The sequence below is a fragment of the Rhinoraja longicauda genome, chromosome 1 (genome assembly GCF_053455715.1).
Source record: "Rhinoraja longicauda isolate Sanriku21f chromosome 1, sRhiLon1.1, whole genome shotgun sequence".
Classification (NCBI taxonomy): domain Eukaryota; kingdom Metazoa; phylum Chordata; class Chondrichthyes; order Rajiformes; family Arhynchobatidae; genus Rhinoraja; species Rhinoraja longicauda.
The window spans coordinates 92,039,931-92,058,772 of NC_135953.1; the positions used below are offsets into that span (position 1 = coordinate 92,039,931).

Here is an 18,842-nt window from a genome sequence, read left to right on the forward strand (position 1 = left end):
GAAAGGGTAATAACAGAGCTGAAAGCAACAAATGGATAAAATAATGAGCAAACTAGGCCTCTTTTCCGATAAAGATTTGTTTTTATTTAAGCAAAAGACCTAGACAGAGTAAATGGGGTATTTCCACACAAGCAAAAACAAAGATGTGATAGTCGCCAAGTGATCACCAGAGAAATCAGGAGAAAACTTCTTTAACTGGAAATGTGTTAGTTTGCAACCATTCAATGGCAGGGTGTAGTACAGGCAAATTGTACAGATGCCTTTAGGGAAAAACTGGATAATCAGATGAGGAAGGAGGGAATAAATTGTTATTCTGATAAAATTAGATGAGGATGGATGTGAGGGGACTCAAGCAGGTTTAGTGTATGAATTGAGCAAATTAATTGCCATCTTTTTAATCTTTATAAAGTGGAGCTCACATATGGTTCAAAAAGTGAATTCTGACTTCCATCCTCAGAAAAAAGAGCACAATCCTTTCACTTTCATGAGACCTCTAGGATCAGGAAATCGGCAAGATTGGAGAGATGGACATACATTCATTGTATATTAGTAAGATACCTGTGCTAAACCACAGCTGTAATTTTATTCCATTTACTAGGCTGAATTTCAAAAGCAGAATTCATTGCATGTGGAATTTCATGTTGGCATATTTAGTGCATGCAGCTGAGAGAACATTTCTGTCCTTCTGACTGTAGTTGCAGTGTTAAACCAAATCATCTGTTATTCTGGTGGTCTGTATGCCCAGTGTCTCAAAGAAGAGCACATTCCTGATGCAGCGAATTATACAAGAATCGGATGAACTGGTCAGCCATCTCATTTGCCGTTTGTGCAGATTCTCTTTCCACAAATTGATTATAATTTTATTTCAAAAGTAATCCTTATCTCTTTGTCATCCGAGTGTTTTCTTTGTGCGTTGTCTTTTTTTGCTGCTTTGTTTTTTACTTTGTTCTTCCTGCCTTCACTATTGTTTTTATTTATTTGTCCAAGTAGAAAGAAATACAATCTTTTTTTGTTATTGTCCAGGTGAACGAACCTTCAAATGTGATCACTGTGATGCAACTTTCAAGAGGAAGGACACCTTAAATGTTCACATTCAAGTGGTGCATGACGGGCACAAGAAGTACAAGTGTGATCTGTGTGACAAGGCCTTTGTTACCCCCTCTGTGCTGAAGAGTCATAAAAAGGTATGTGGGATTACTCTTCCATGCATGTGTCTTCCACATTCTTCATTAATCTTCAGATTGCTGGAAACCTTCAATTTAAGAGAAGTGTTGGTAACACTGCAGGTAAGACAGCATCTGCAGCAAGATGCACATTGACTTTCTGAATGCAAATCCTCTTTCCAGAAGATTAAAATGAATGAATGAATGAATGAATGAATGAATGAATGAATAAGTTTATTGGCCAAGTATGCATATACAAGGAATGTGCCTTGGTGCTCCGCTCACAAAGTGATTAATTGTCACAGTGTCGGGACATCTATATACTAAAACTCTCGTTTGTTTGTTTGTTTGTTCCTGAACTACAGCCAAAATGGTACACGATAGCGCGATAATATTCGGCCCACCTTACTCGCTGTCGTCCCTTTGATGCTAATGGAAGAAGTTTCATTGAAATCGGTGTTATATTTAAAAAAATTATTCACATTTTAAAGTTTAAATCTATCTCCTAGGGAGGGAGGGAGGAGGGAGGGTGGGAGGGAGGGAGGGAGGGGTAGGAAGGCTAAGGGGGGTTGAGGGGATGAAGTGGGGGGGAGGGGAAGGGGGGGAGGGAAGGAGGGAGGTGGAGGGAGGGGGGAGGAGGGAGAGAGGGGGAGGGGAAGGGGAGGGGGCGTGGAGGGAGGGGGGAGGAGTGGAGGGGGGAGGAGGGGAGGGGGCAGGGGGCAGGGGGCAGGAGGGGGAGGGACCAGGCCCCATTCAACCAGATTATGGATTTCCCCCCCATAACTGCAAATTGTTATTGCTTGATATTTGTCCAGCAGTGGTAATATCATCGATGAATTTGGACATGGCAATGGAGGCATGACTGGCTAAAAAGTCATTGCTCTAGAGAGATTAGACCAGCATGCATGCAGACTAAGCACGCAGCCTTGATGTGCCCCTGTGCTGATGGTCAGTGAGAAAGAGGTTGTGTTGCCAATTTGTACTGATTGTGGTCTGATTATGAGGACGTTAAGGATCCAGTTGCATAGGGAGGAGCAGAGACCCAATTTCCAAAGTTGATAATGAATTTGGGAAGGGATGATGGTGTTGAACGTCAAAAGCTAACCGATAAACAGTAGCCTGATGTACGTGTTCTTATGTCCACATGGTCCAAGCACAGAGTAGAGAGCAAGCAAGATCATATCTCTTGTTATTCTGTTGTGGGTAGGCAAATTGAAGTGGGTTGAAGCTATTACTGAGGCAGGAGTTGCCTTTTTGAATCAACCTCTTGAAATACTTTATCATAACTACAGTTTTTGAGGCATGTTATCTTGCTCTTCTTCGGCACTGATAGCTCAAGTAATAAACAAAAAATATCTATGTACTTCCAGGAAGTAGTGGACACGAATTCCATCTCAGTTAAAATTGAAACTCATGGGATTGAAGGTAAATTATTAACTTGATTAAGAGATTGGCTGAGAGGTAGAAGACAGAGCAAGAATAATGATCATCTGCTGCCAGGTTGTAACTCACAAAATTCCACAAAATTATATATTAAAACTGTAACTTATCATATTTATGTAATGACGGTGAAGGAATTGAAAGTCTTGTTTAAAAGTTTGATGGTGATACAAAGAATAGTCGGTGGTATATGCAATGTAGATAGAGGCACTGACATACAAAGAAATAATAACGGTTTTGGCAAGTAGACAAAACTCTGACAAATAGTTTTCAATAAAAGCAAATTTAAGATCATTATGTTCTGATTAAAAAGGATGGAAAATATATAGTTGTGTCAGCTTGAGGATGTTAATGGAAAGGCCAACCTTGTAGTGAGGATATTCCCACAGTTCAATTATAAATCAGATTGCAGGATTTTTTCCTCATGATGTTGAAGGAATGCAAACAAAAGACACCAACCAGTCAGGTTGCTGTTAGGTATCTTGTGTGAAACTTGCACATGGTTTCTTTCCCATGAACCTACTCCCCAAGTCCTTCAAGGAGATACAGGTGAAAAGTTTTCATATTGAAAAAAGCATCGCTATGCAATGATGCTTCAGTGGAGAGGGAATGTTTTGAGTGGTAAATGCCAAACACGAGACTGCTTTATATTGGACCACTGGTCAACGATGGTAATAATATTGTGCACCAAGAGGATTCGTGAGTGCATGGCAGTTGTAGGATACCAAGGTTTTTTGGTAGTCATGTCCTGAGTGTTTGATCTATACAGGCATAGATATCTTCAATTCAGAAGAGCTGTGAAAGAAAATTAATGCTTTACAGAAAAAAACATTGTATTGTGTGCTATCCAGGCAAATCATGTTAAACGTATGAGTACAATTAAGTTACACACATGTACAGCATGTACATGCAGAATATAGAGTTACAGTTACAGAGAAGAGCATCAACAAGGTAGTTTGGGAGATCAGGACTATATCTTTAGTTTATGAGAATCTGTTCAATAGACTGGCAGTGGAGAAAAAAAGCTATTGCTGAATTTGGTGGTATGTTTTTTCAATCTTTTGGATGTTCCGCCCCGTGGGAAAGGGGAGAAGGAGGAATGACTGGGATATCAGTGTCCTTAACAATGTTGGCTATTTTTCTGGGACAGCGTGAAGTGTAGATGGAGTTGATGTGAGGAGGCTGATTGGCTTGATGGACTAATCTTTGTCCACGACTATGTCCTTGTGGTCTTGGGCCGATCAGTTGCCAAACCAGGTTGTGATGCATCCCAATAGAATGCTTTCTGCGATGCATCTGTAGAAATTGATGTGTCATTGGAGACATGCCTAAGTTCCATAGTCTTCTGAGGAAGTAGAGGCATTGGTGTGCTTTGTGCTTTGGATGTGGCACAAATGTGGTTGGACTAAGACAAATCGTTGTTGATAATTACACTGAAGAACTTGTCCTCGACCATCTCCACTTCAGCACCATTGATGCAGAGTGGGGCCTGTTCTCCACCTCGAGGGAGAGGAGTGTGTTTTGACACAGATTGGAATGCTGGGCAGGGTGAATGATATCAAGTCATTCCCAAGATCATTTTATATTTGCTGTAATGCACTTAGAGGATTTGATATATTATTGTTTCAACTGGTTTTGACCTTTTCCAGTTGTTCCACTGGTCGAATCACAAAGGATCTACTTCTTTGTATTGGCCATACCCTGTTCCTGTGCCGCAGGGCCATGGGGATTCTCTGTACTTAAATACCTGATCACCTCAGGAACACATGAGATCAAGGAGGTCAGACATTGGGGTTCAAGAAGCATAGAAGCATGAAAATGATGTGCCAAGGAGAAGTGGGAGCATTTCTTCTGAATTTGCAACAATACCCTGCAGGCATGCTATAGTGCACTTGCTAAACTAACTAGAGAAACCAACTTCACACAACCAGTGAGCTATTTTCTTCTGTTTCTGCTTCTGGGATTGTGGATAGCTTACTTCCACTCTTCTTCTGTGCTTCTGAGGTGGTTGATGAGGCTATTTTTGGACTTACATACTCTGCCGCAGGAGAGGCAGATCATGCTGGGTGGAGTGGACAAACACATTCTGGGAGATGGTGTGCTTTTTCTGCAGTTATGCTGGGTTTTTATGTGCTCCTGCTGCATGTTCTTGGGGTTCTCAATGTCCTCCAGAATGCTCTTCTTCTATTTTGAGTAGTCATAAACCAGGGATTCCAGGAACTCTTGATGGATGTCAGCTGTTCATTGGTGATGTTGTGCAGCAGAGTAGGTTGGTAGCAGATCTCCATGTTGTCTATGTTAAATGTAAGTCCCATTCTTTCATGATTCATTAAATGAGTCAAGGATAACTTGGGGCTCAGGCTCCGAAGAAGAGTTGCCTGCATACAAAAGCCCATTGACAGAAGGGGAACTTTTATTTTATTAGTGTGACTTAGATAAATAGAAATATTTAGATAATTGATGGGCCGAATGGCCTAATTCTACTCCTATAACATGACCTTGTCACCCCATCCCCTTTACTCCATCTGCCAAATCCCTAACTGAAGGTTCAATGAAGAAGTCAACCCTTAAAAGACCTGCGAGATGTACCTTGATGTCAGCAGTTCACCAGTGGATTTTAACGGGCTTGGGCCTCGAAATAGTTTCATTAAATCTGAATGGGCTCTTGTTGTATTTAAAGGAAGAAATGTAAATTGCTCAAGCAAAAATGTCCATAATTGATTGATTTGCCGTAAGTATGCACAATGTAAATTTGAACGTGTTTTATTGCCAACCACTTTATGACATGCTTTGAAAATCTTTAGCATTAGAATTGAGAGTTTCTCCTTGTTTGTTGTGGCCTCTCAAATGCAGAGCTTAATCTTTGCCCGGCGCTTGTAAATTTTAACCACCGAGATCAATCAAGTTCACAATTGAACTTCCAAGTTATTTCAGGCTGAACAATCACCTAAGAAGGATTCGGAAAAGGTGAACAAAATGTGAAATTGCTTCAGATTGTAAATGCCACGCTGAGAAGCAAAATGAAAAAATACAAAGGGGAAAAGGAAGAAACCATGATGTTTCTAGCACCTCTTACATGTGGTGCTTTGAGTACAGGTTGAGGCAGAACAAAGGGAGTGTTCAGTGTCTGAGTATTAACTCAGTATTATTGTCGCAATAATTCTCCAGATTAAAAGATTTTCTTTTCCTGAAAGTCGACATCTTTTAAACAAGAATGAAACCTTCTGTCAGAAGTACAGCAGTTTTGATTCCTTTTTCTATTGTGCCCCTTTTCCATCTTATCATGGAGTCATACAACACAGAACCAGGCCCCTTGGCCCAACTTGTACATTCCGAACAAGATGCCCCATCTAAGATATCCGCATTTGGTTCACAACACTCTAAACCTTTCCTATCCTTGTGCCTTTCCAAATGTATTTTAAATGTTGCTATATTGTGCTTGAAGAAGTGGTTTTAAAAAACCTTGTTAAATAATTTTGTTAAATAACATGTTCTTGATTAGTATAGGTGTCAGAGGTTATGGAAAGAAGGCAGGAGCATGGGATGAGGAGGGAGAGATAGATCAGCCATGATTGAATGGCAGAGTAGACTTGATGGGCCAATTGGCATAATTTTAATCACTTATAACTTGATTGATAAATAACTGCAATTATATAACTTGCTGACTTGCTGAAGAAAACTAATGGTGTTGGAATTCTATTTTCCGAGCTGCGTAAACAAATAATAACTTGTAGCGACCATAGAGAGTGGTCCTGGTCGTCGAACCCTCAGATTGGCCAGCAAGGTCACGTGTGGGCGCGACCTTAGGGATTGGTCCAGAGAGCGACATCGCTGATTGGACAGCATTGTCATGTGCGCTTTTGGCGCCCGAAAAGAGTTAGTCCGGAGACGTCTTCGAAGAAGACTGTGAGTTTTGATGGTTGTCCGTTATCTTGTTGAGAAACCTTTGTAATCGAATATTGCTGTCGCAATAAACTTCTTCAACAAAGAACAAGTTTCCGGACTCGCCATATTGGTGACCCCGACGTGATCTGGGCGATCACCGACCATGAGCGAACACGACGCCCCGTTGTTGACTGCTGCGCCTGGCACACCGGAGTTAAGCGCAGTAAGCGTTCACCTTCCGTCGTTTTGGACACATCAACCACAATCTTGGTTTGTCCACACCGAAGCCCAGTTTCATTTAAGAAACATATCGACAGACGCGACGAAATATTACTACCTCGTCAGCGCTCTATCGCCGGAGATGACCACACGCGTGATGCGGTTCATCGTCAATCCTCCTGCGGAAAGCAAGTACGAGGCCATGAAGGCACTGTTACTATGAACCTTCGGGTTCCATAGGCATGACCGCGCTAAAAAACTTCTGCACCTACCGGATCTCGGAGATCGGCTGCCGTCCGTTCTCATGGCCGAGATGACGATGCTAGCCGGTGAACATACGGATTGCCTCATGTTCGAGCAGGCATTCCGAGAGAAGCTTCCCGAAGATGTCAGACTTCTGCTCACGGATTGTTCTTTTAAGGACCCCGAGGCATATGCAGAAAAAGCTGATGCGCTCATGGCGGCCAAATCGAAAGGAAGCGGTTCGATCAACAATGTCTCGACATCAGTGACCACGCCACAGCGACATCAAGGTGGCGCCGTGTCTCCCGCCAGTCCTCCAAAAGTTGGGGTGGAGAATCCCGCAACTGCCGCTCACCTTGTACTTTCGCGGGAAATGCCTCGGCCGATCGTACATAGGGGCAGTTGCGATTGGCCAGAACCGACGCCTCTACGTCCGAGATCGATTCACGGACACAGAATTTTTGGTGGACACGGGAGCCATTGTCAGTATAGTGCCGCCGACCGACCTTGAGACCAGATCGGGTAAGACAGGCCCTACCCTCATCGTGGTTAATGGCAGCCCCATCCGCACTTTCGGTGCGCGGAAGATGTCCCTTGTTTTAGGCCTCCGCACGTACGAATGGCCATTCATTATAGCAGACGTCAGACAAGCGATCCTAGGCGCAGATTTTCTCTGGGCCTTTTCACTGGTCCCTGATGTCCGCGGTAACGACCTCCGACCCTCCGCCAGCGAGGAGCCCGTCGCCCCGACAATCGCCTCCCCGCCCAGCCCTACTGTCCAGGCCGTCGTCGCGGCTCCTGACTCGTATGCTGAGGTCCTGGCGGAGTTTCCAGAGCTGCTCATCCAGCGTTTTGACGCCCCTTCGGCCAAGCATGGCGTGGTCCACCACATTCGCACCGAGGGCCCTCCCGTTTTCGCTCGGGCCAGGAGACTACCGCCCGACAAACTGGGGGTGGCGCGGGCGGAATTTAGGAAGATGGAGGAAATGGGCATTGTCCGTCAGTCCGACAGCCCGTGGGCCTCGCCGTTGCATATGGTCTCCAAGGCATCTGGGGGGTGGAGACCATGTGGCGATTATCGGCGTCTCAATGCTGTCACCACGGCTGATCGCTACCCCATACCACACCTGCAGGACTTTTCGTCTGGGCTGGAAGGGGCGGTGGTGTTCTCCAAGATCGACTTAGTACGAGGATACCACCAGATTCCTGTGCGGCCGGAGGACATACCAAAAACTGCCACGATCACTCCGTTCGGGTTGTTCGAATGGTTGCGCATGCCTTTCGGTTTAAAGAACGCGGCACAGGCTTTCCAGCGACTGATGGACCGGGTGGGTAGGGGTTTACCCTTTGTGTTTATTTATTTAGACGACATCCTGGTCGCCAGCCCCTCAGTGCAGGAACACCAGGTCCACTTGCGGACTGTATTGCAGCGGCTCCAAGACCACGGGCTCATTATCCAACCCTCCAAGTGTCAATTCGGCCTCCCTTAGAGCACAGAATCACCCCTGCCGGCGCCACCCCTTTGCCCGAGAAGGTGGAGGCTATCCGAGCATTTCCCAGGCCCACCACAGTGAAAGGGCTGCAGGAGTTCGTAGGCATGGTTAACTTCTACCATAGGTTCGTCCCGGCAGCAGCGCGGGTCATGCGCCCGCTCTTCCAGTGCCTTGCGGGTAAACCGGTAGAGTTGATATGGTCCCCGGCTGCAGAGTCGGCTTTTACAGCAGCTAAGGCAGCCTTGGCAGACGCTACCATGTTGGTCCACCCGAGCCCCTCCGCCCCCACGGCCCTGACGGTTGATGCGTCTGACGTGGCGGTGGGTGGGGTTTTGGAGCAGCAGGTCGGTGGCCTTTGGCAGCCCTTGGCGTTTTTCAGCCGGCAACTGAGTTCGGCTGAGCTGAAGTATAGCGCATTTGACCGAGAGCTTCTGGCCCTCTATTTAGCTGTTCGTCATTTCAGGTATTTCCTTGAAGGCCGCCCATTTGTGGCCTTTACGGACCATAAACCGTTAACTTTTGCATTTTTCAAATTGTCCGACCCATGGTCGGCCCGCCAGCAGCGGCACCTGACTGCCATCTCCGAATTTACCACCGATGTCCGTCATGTCGCGGGTAAGCTTAATGCCGTTGCTGACGCCCTGTCTAGGCCTGCTTGTTCCCCCATTTCGGCGGTGGACTGCGAGGTGGATCCCCAGGAGCTTGCGGAGGCACAGCTTCTGGCGGATACCGCCTCGGCATACCAGTCCACCACTTCGGGGTTGAAGTTGGCTCAGGTAGCCTGCGGGTCGGAAGGCACAAAAGTCTGGTGTGATGTTTCCCTTCCCCGTCCCAGGCCGGTAGTGCCGCCCTCCCTTCAGCGCCGGGTTTTCGATGCCATTCACGGGCTGGCGCACCCGTCCATCCGCTCCACCTCTGCATTAGTAGCCGCTCGGTTTGTCTGGCATGGCCTGCGTAAACAGGTAGCTGGTTGGGCCCGTTCCTGCGTTCCCTGCCAGACCGCTAACGTCCAGCGCCATGTCCAGCCCCCCGTACAGGAGTTTGAGGTCCCAGCGGTCCGTTTTTTCCACATTCACGTGGATTTAGTCGGGCCCTTGCCTTCCTCCCGGGGCTACACCCATCTCCTCACGGTGGTGGATCGGTTCACCCGGTGGCCAGAGGCTTTCCCATTGTCCGATATCTCGGCAGCCTCTTGTGCCAGGACCTTGGCCCTCCATTGGGTGGCACGTTTCGGGGTTCCGGCGGTTATTACCACCGACAGGGGGCCGCAGTTCACTTCGTCCCTCTGGGCCACGCTAGCAGAGCTGTACGGTTCCCGGTTACAACACACTACAGCATACCACCCCCAGGCAAATGGGCTTGTGGAGAGGTTCCACCGTCAACTCAAGGCGGCCCTCAGTGCGAGGCTTGAAGGCCCGGACTGGGTAGACCAACTCCCCTGGGTCCTTCTGGGCATCCGGACTGCTCCTAAGCAAGATCTCGGTGCTTCGTCCGCGGAGCTAGTATATGGCTCGCCACTTAGAGTACCCGGGGATTTGCTTCCGGACCCCTCCGACCAGCTGCCTCCAGTCCCATCAGTCTTAGCATCGCTCCGGGCACGGGTGGGTTCCCTGGCCCCAGTTCCGACTTCACGTCATGGGTGTCCCATGGTACACGAACCGCCTTCCCTGAAGGACTGTGAGTTTGTATTTTTGCGAAAGGATTCCCATCGTGCCCCGTTGCAGAGGGTCTATGAAGGGCCGTTCCGGGTTTTGCGTAAGGGGACGGTTACCTTCACCTTAGACGTGGGCGGCAGGAGTGAGCTCGTCTCGGTGTCCAGGCTTAAACCTGCGCACTTGGATCCGGACCAACCAGTCCTGGTCGGTCAACCACCTAGGAGAGGCCGGCCTCCGGCAGTTCCCATCAGTCCAGGATCCCCCGCTCCGGCTGTTCCACCAAGTCCAGAATCCCCGGCTCCTGTGGTTCAGGCTGCCCCTCTCCTTACTCGTTCTGGTCGCGAAATCCGGCTCCCTGCTAGGTTCCGTACCTCGGGTTCTGGGGGGGGTCATGTAGCGACCATAGAGAGTGGTCCTGGTCGTCGAACCCTCAGATTGGCCAGCAAGGTCACGTGTGGGCGCGACCGTAGGGATTGGTCCAGAGAGCGACATCGCTGATTGGACAGCGTTGTCATGTGCGCTTTTGGCGTCCGAAAAGAGTTAGTCCGGAGACGTCTTCAAAGAAGACTGTGAGTTTTGATGGTTGTCCGTTATCTTGTTGAGAAACCTTTGTAATCGAATATTGCTGTCGCAATAAACTTCTTCAACAAAGAACAAGTTTCCGGACTCGCCATAAACTAGTGTTTATAACCTGCAGGCATAAAATAGGATTCTGTGGTTCCCATTGGTTTGGTGTTGTTTGAAGATCAAGATGCGTTAGACAAATGAATAAATAGGCAGAGACTAAGGAATATAAACTATGTATAGGCAGGTAGTATTAGTTAGACTGGAATCATGGTCAGTGAAGCTGCAGTGGGTGGGCCAAAGGGCCTTTTCCTGTGCTGTACCGTTCTATGGGCGCATTTCTGCAAATCAAGCTTGTGAAAGTCTTAGCTTTATCAGAGTATGCAGAGCATAACATCTATAAACATGTATTATTACTGCAACCTCACTCAGGCTCTTTGGCTAAATGGCAGGAAGTGTTCGCTTTCAGTGTTATTTAAAGAGATCGTTCATCAACGACAAATTAGTTGCCAATTGATTTCTTCCAGTTATTGACATAATTGTACAAGTGTTGCTTTCAAAAACTCAAGTTGTTAAGTCTAAAGGGAGTTGTGTGGCAGGTGCTGACTTTAGACCTTTGCTCAGCTTGACATTAGTAGATGCTCCCTCTGTGGTACAGCTTGACTGTCCAAATACACTGAATCCACACAGATCAAGACCGTATCTACATCAGGTATTCAGGAAGCAATTTACTTTCCTGAGAAACAATGTATGCTTCAAGAATGGTAACCTCATGGAAACCCATTATCTGCTGTGGCCACATTGCCATTTCAGAGCAGAGCAAAGATCATATTGCCTGTAATGTCCTTCAGAACATTACATAACTGTCAATACAGCCTGAGAAAACATGGCACATATTTACATCTATTCGCACTAATCAAATTTTTATTCTTCCCACGATCTTGACTATGGGTGCTGTCTATATGTGGTTTGTACTTTCTCCCCGTGACCTGCGTGGGTTTTCTCCGAGATCTTCGGTTTCCTCCCAACTCCAAAGTTGTATAGGTTTGTAGGTTAATTGCTTGGCTTTGGTATAAATGTAAAATTGTCCCTAGTGTGTGTAGGACAATGTTAATGTGCAGGGATCGCTGGCCGGTGGGCTGAAGGGGCTGTTTCTGCGTTGTATCTCTAAACTAAACTAATCCTTGCAATAATTTCTCCTCTTTACTGATAACAGTGGTGATTCTCCATTGAAAAGTAATGGTTATTATTTCTCTTTAAAAATATACGAAAAATTTGATGCCAAACACATGTTTGTGGTAACAACAGCAAGACTTCTTCTACATTATGAAGGCTGAGGAGCAATGATTTCCAACATGCATGTGGGGATCAAAATGGTTGATGGCAGTACAGTTGTAGATGCCCATTTCTAATTTCTATGTAAATGTTGTTCATCCTTCGGGTTCGAAGATGACCATGACTTCACTTTCAGTTGGAGGATTGGTGACTGTGGGTCTGGAAGTGACTGGTGAGGCCAATCCGGGCCCGGAAGGCACGCCCACACGTAGGACACAAGTGGATGGCTGCTGCAGTGGAAGTAGCTCGGGACTTGCACGCGATGCGTTTCCTCTGGGCCTCTGCAGTGCATCTGTTCTCTGCTGCACGGGCTCCTGTGGTGAGCTTGCTACGCCAGGTTGGATGGTCCAGAGCAAGAGACTCCCAAGTGCTGAGGTTGATGTCCAAGTCTTTGAAGGACACTTTGAGGCAGTCCTTAAACCGTTTCTTCTGTCCTCCTACTGAGCGCTTGCCCTGACACAGTTCTCCATACAGAAGCTGTTTTGGCAGTCGACTCTCAGGCATTCTGACCACATGGCCTGCCCATCTGGCTTGGGCTTTTCGTAGGAGGGTGTAGACGCTGGGGATTCCGGCCCGTTCCAAGACCTCTGTGTCGGGAATTTTGTCCTGCCACCTGATGTGAAGGAGTCTGCGTATGCAGCTCAAGTGAAAGTGGTTGAGCTGTTTGGCATGTCTGCTGTAGACAGTCCAAGTCTCACTGGCATAGAGAAGAGTACCACTACACGGTAGACCTTCAACTTGGTGGTAACGCTGAGTCCTCTCCGCTCCCAAACATTCTCACGGAGTCGCCCAAAGGCAGCACTGGCCTTGGCAATCCTGTTGTTGACCTCAGTGTCAATGTTCACCACTCGCGAGAGTGTACTACCCAGATAGGTAAAGCTGTCGACTGCCTGTAGGTTCTGCCCCTTCACCGTGATGTGTGGTTCCTGATAGGGTTTTCCAGGCGCGGGCTGGTACATAACTTCAGACGTATTGGTGCTAATGGAGAGACCAAAGTTGTCACAGGCCTCTGAGAAGCAGTCCATTTCATGCTGCATCTTCTGCTCTGTGCTGGCATTGAGGGCGCAGTCATCAGCAAACAGAAAATCTCTGATGATGGTCTCCTTCACCTTTGTAACAGCTTGCAGGCACCTGAGGTTGAACAGCCTGCTGTCAGTCTTGTACCTGATGGACAATAGACTATAGGTGCAGTAGGCCATTCGGCCGTTCGAGCCAACACCACCATTCAATGTGATAATGGCTGATCATTCTCAATCAGTACCCCGTTCCTGCCTTCTCCCCATACCCCCTGACTCCGCTATCCTTAAGAGCTCTATCTAGCTCTCTCTTGAATGCATTCAGAGAATTGGCCTCCGCTGCCTTCTGAGGCAGAGAATTCCACAGATTCACAACTCTCTGACTAAAAAAGTTTTTCCTCATCTCCGTTCTAAATGGCATACCCCTTATTCTTAAACTGTGGCCCCTGGTTCTGGACTCCCCCAACATTGGGAACATGTTTCCTGCCTCTAACGTGTCCAACCCCTTAATAATCTTATACTTTTTCGATAAGATCCCCTCTCATCCTTCTAAATTCCAGTGTATACCAGCCTAGTCGCTCCAGTCTTTCAACATATGACAGTCCCGCCATTCCGGGAATTAACCTAGTAAACCTACGCTGCACGCTCTCAATAGCAAGAATATCCTTCCTCAAATTTGGAGACCAAAACTGCACACAGTACTCCAGGTGCGGTCTCACTAGGACCCTGTACAACTGCAGAAGGACCTCTTTGCTCCTATACTCAACTCCTCTTGTTATGAAGAGCAACATTCCATTGGCTTTCTTCACTGCCTGCTGTACCTACATGCATCCTTTCAGTGACTGATGCACTAGGACACCCAGATCTCGTTGTACATCCCCTTTTCCTAACTTGACACCATTCAGATAATAATCTGTCTTCCTATTCTTACCGCCCAAGTGGATAACCTCACACTTATCCACATTAAACTGCATCTGCCATGCATCCGCCCACTCACACAACCTGTCCAAGTCACCCTCCAACCTCATAGCATCTTCCTCACAGTTCACACTGCCACCCAGCTTTGTATCATCTGCAAAGTTGCTAATGGTGCTTTTAATCCCTTCATCCAAGTCATTAATGTATATTGTAAATAGCTGCGGTCCCAGCACCAAGCCTTGCGGTACCCCACTAGTCACTGCCTGCCATTCTGAAAGGAACCCCTTTATCCCCACTCTTTGCTTTCTGTCTGTCAACCAATTTTCTATCCATGTCAGTACCCTACCTCCAATACCATGCGCTCTAATTTTGCCCACCAATCTCCTATGTGGGACCTTGTCGAAGGCTTTCTGAACGTTGATATACACCACATCCACTGGCTCTCCCCTGTCAATTTTCCTAGTTACATCCTCAAAAAATTCCAGAAGATTAGTCAAGCATGATTTCCCCTTCGTAAATCCATGCTGTCTCGGAACGATCCTGTTACTGCTATCCAAATGCTCCGCAATTTCGTCTTTTATAATTGACTCCAGCATCTTCCCCACCACTGATGTTAGACTAACTGGTCTATAATTTCCCATTTTCTCTCTCCCTCCTTTCTTAAAAAGTGGGATAACATTAGCTACCCTCCAATCCACAGGAACTTGCCCTGAATCATTGGGAAATGATCACCAATGCGTCCACAATTTCTAGAGCCACCTCCTTAAGTACCCTGGGATGCAGACCATCAGACCCTGGGGATTTATCAGCCTTCAGTCCCATTAGTCTACCCAAAACTTTTTCCTGCCTAATGTGGATTTCCTCCAGTTCCTCCGTCACCCTAGGATCTCTGGCCACTAGAACATCTGGGAGATTGTTTGTATCTTCCTTAGTGAAGACAGATCCAAAGTACCGGTTCAACTTGTCTGCCATTTCCTTGTTCCCCATAATAAATTCCCCTGCTTCTGTCTTCAAGGGATTTGCCTTGACTATTTTTTTCCTCTTCAATGATGTGTATTCCATCCTGGCAGTCATGGTAGGCATCAGTCAGCATGGCAGAGAAGACCATGCTGAAGAGTGTAGGGGCAAGAACACAACCTTGCTTCACGCCGTTTGTCACTGGAAAGGCTTCCGACTCGTCTCCATCATCTAGCACTTTCACCATCATGCCATCATGGAACTGCCGGACTATCGTGATGAACTTGCTGGGACAGCCAAACCTCTGCATTATCTTCCACAAGCCATCTCTGCTGACAGTGTCGAAGGCCTTTGTCAGATCGACGAAGGTCACGAACTGGTCGCTGTGCTGCTCTTGGCATTTTTCCTGGAGTTTGCGTGTAGCAAATATCATGTCGACAGTTCCACGTCCAGCACAGAAACCACACTGGCTTTCGCAGGTCAACAGTTTTTTGAGTGAAAAATATTGCTGAGAAAATTACGTTGTGTAACTGGGATTGTTATTACACCCTCTTTAAATATATCCTTAACATTATTATGCATTCCAATTATGCAGAATATTATCTTATCACAAGAAAATTAAACCTTCCACTTGAGCTATCCACATGGAAAATTAGAGTCATCGTCAATAACTAGAAAGACCACATCCTGTAAATTTTCTAACTGCAGTGAATGAAAGTATAAATTTAAAAAAAAATGTATTATTCATAAGTTCCAATATTTCCATGATACAATGTCACAGATATTTCTCACAGATATTTCCATAAATTACTGTGATGATTTTAGCTCAGTTACAATTAATTGTGCAGCATTAAATTTACACACTGTGTCGAGACGATGATTGCTTCAGCAGTTTCAAAGATGTAGCAATATAGGTTTGTCGGGAGGGACTGCAGATGTCTCTTGCAGATAATTAATCTTCTGGGAGTTGTCTGCTTGAACAGCTCACATAATTCTGGAATTCAGGTTCAAGGGTTGGAGAATTACAAAAGTAAATACTGTTGAAATGTAGCATTCATTTTGACACTTAATTCGCGTATGTCAGCCTGATGGAGGGTAGAAATCATTTGATTGACTGGTCATTATAATGCCTCACCGGCATGTCTGAAAGTTTATGAAATGTTAAAATATTTACAAACATTTACCTTGCCTAGAGCCCTGGCGGCAGCACTCTCGGCTCTGAGTGAACAGATTCTGGTTTTAAATTTAGTTGCAGAGCCTTGAACATGCAGTCCAGATTGACACACAGTGCAGTACTGAGCTGGGGCTGCACTGCCACTTTAATGACTTTTGAATATGTTGTTAAAATGAGCCCACATTCGTCCCCTCAGGACATGAAGGATCTCAGACCATCATTACGCAGAAAATCATCTCGCTCGTGGCCGATGTTCATTCTTCTATGAGCATCACAAAGCATTTTATTATTGTCATGACTCATTGCTGTGTACAAATTGGTTGCCACCTATTCAGCACAGTATTGTCTTTGAAGTACTTCATTAATTGGAAAGCGAGTTGGGATTTTCTGATGTCATAAAAAATAATTTCTGTACCAATTCCTTGTATATCACCATAATGTTTCCTCAAAGAATGTAACCACTTTAAGTTGGTAAAAACTAAAGAGTGAACTGCCATTAACGATAGCCATTCATGACAATACAACGCTACCTGGGCAAGGTGGGCAATAATGAGATAAACAGTATACTTTGAATGGAATAGGAAAGAGATGTGGCATTCAAAAGTAATGATTAAACATTGTGAATGTCTCTTGCAAGATCATCAAGGTTGATTGTTCCAGTGACTGAGAGACTTCTGTCTCAAGCAAACATCTGTAAAAATTGCATTCCCTGATTTTATTTCCATTGTACTTATATCTGTCCCAAGGACACTTCCTCAGCCAGGAGAAATAGAATGGAAGTAACAGATATCATTAATATTTTTCCATAAGATTCACTTTTAATTACTATTCATAGAAAAATAACACAAGGCCATTGTTTGAAGCTGATGGTCTCACATGGACGAAGACTGCCTGAAAATAATCCAGCCTGAAACAATGTTGGGATTGAGTCCAGTCGGTCTCTCGGACCTTACCTCATGCTGAGAACTTCTACATCTAACAATGTTATCCGCATCTCTACTTAAGCTTACTTATTGATGAGTCCTCATTTTTGTCTTTGTCACCCCTAGACTTAATTATTACCATATAACTTTTAGCTGGCCACACTGGTTCAATGCCTGTAAAATTCAGATCATATACAAAGCAGTCCATATTATATCTATGCCATTAATTCATTAGTCATGTTTACCCTGATTGGACTGACTTGTGTTTAAAATAGCTCTTGGTTAATCCTTAATTATTTCATATTGATTGTTCCATTCAGCTGGCAAGGCCCCGTGGCTTGAAAGTCCTACCAAAAGACCCTTGATGAAATAATTGAATACCTATGATGGTTCAACTACAAACCATATTGTGTCATGGTTTAATTACGATATCAACATAATGATGTTGACACACTGGCTCCCCAGAGTGACTGCTTGAACACTTTAACCCACAGTTGTGGGTGGATTAAATGTAGAAGATAATATGCTGGAGGCAACATCAAAAATATGCTTGCACTTACTGTGTGTCTTGGATATTGTGCATGTGCTCCCAAACCAACATATTCTTACTACTTAAAATTCCCCCAAAGTAGCTCCTTGAATTGATTTGTACCGCTGTTATCATGAGAGTTACTTACTTCATCATATATGTACGTTAGTGATGAAAAGTTAAAGGAATTTAAAGCACAAAAGAACACAAAGATGTGGAGGCTGGTATTTCTGAGCATTTTGAGAAGGTAGAACAAAGATAAATAATTTAGTTTGATTAAAACTGTTGAACCAAGATACTCCGTTTCACTGACAGTGGAAGAAAAGGATAAGTTCTGATCTAGACCATTAAGATGAGACATCACTCAGTAGCTCTGACATTTCAGTTGATCGATGGGCCAGTTTGAGTCAGTGGTGTAGCTGCTATGGGTGAGTAACTTTAATTATGGTAGGCTGTATGGCAGAGCATTGAACAAATTAGTTTGGTTTTTAAGTAACATCATCTCAGGGATTTTGAGATGTTATCACATTCCAGGTGATTTATTGACTGCAACATTTTAATAGAATTACACTTGCCCGATAGTTTTGTGAAAATAAAAGTGATTTCACGGTCATTTTTTTGATGCTTTTTTAATTGACTAGGAGGAACAAGGTTGTGGTTTGATCAACATCACCCAATTAGTCTCACTGACATGCATTAATGGAAATGCATTAATGCATTACGAAAGCAAACTGTATTTATAACATCAAAAGATCATTTTATTAAACTGCACTGCTCTCTGTAAGCCTCATTCAAAGGAAGTATGTTCTTTCCTTGTCCACAGAGAGCCATGGGTGATGGCTTTCTGAACTCCTGATGTGCATTTTCAAGAGATAAAGTTTTCTGCCATTGGCATAGGTTCAAAAAAGGACTCTCCAAGTAATATATATTTTTTAAATGTATTTTTATCTCCAATGTTTGTATGTGGGAGAAATGCAGAATGCTTTCATTTGACTTGAAGGGGGAATCACTGTTGTGTGCAGGAAATAAAATAGAAAGTGGAAAGACAGACCGGGGATTGTTAACTGTCTCAATGTGAAACAACAAGTCCAATCACTTTGTTTGCATGGTGGACTTGGCTGCATTCACAACTTCATGCAATTTCTTTTGGTTTGGGCAGAGTAATTGCCATACCAAGCTGTGACGCATTTGTATATGAGCTTTCCTTAGTGCAAGTGTATAAATTGATAATAGTCTTTGGAAACATGCCAAATTAATTTTGCCTTCTGAAGAAGTAAATGCATCGGTGTGGTTTCTAGTTCATACCATCATTGTGGATGGACCAGGGT

At 45.1% G+C, this 18,842-nt stretch overlaps 1 protein-coding gene across 3 annotated transcripts in view; it reads left to right on the top strand.

Moving 5' to 3' along the window:
• prdm5 (PR domain containing 5) overlaps positions 1-18,842 on the top strand; it is a 243,768-nt gene that overhangs the window by 128,551 nt on the left and 96,375 nt on the right. For all 3 annotated transcript variants that reach the window (XM_078411286.1, XM_078411294.1, XM_078411303.1), the window contains one exon: positions 1,024-1,184. In XM_078411286.1, the coding sequence (XP_078267412.1) occupies positions 1,024-1,184 (161 nt within the window). The remainder of the gene's footprint in view (positions 1-1,023; positions 1,185-18,842) is intronic.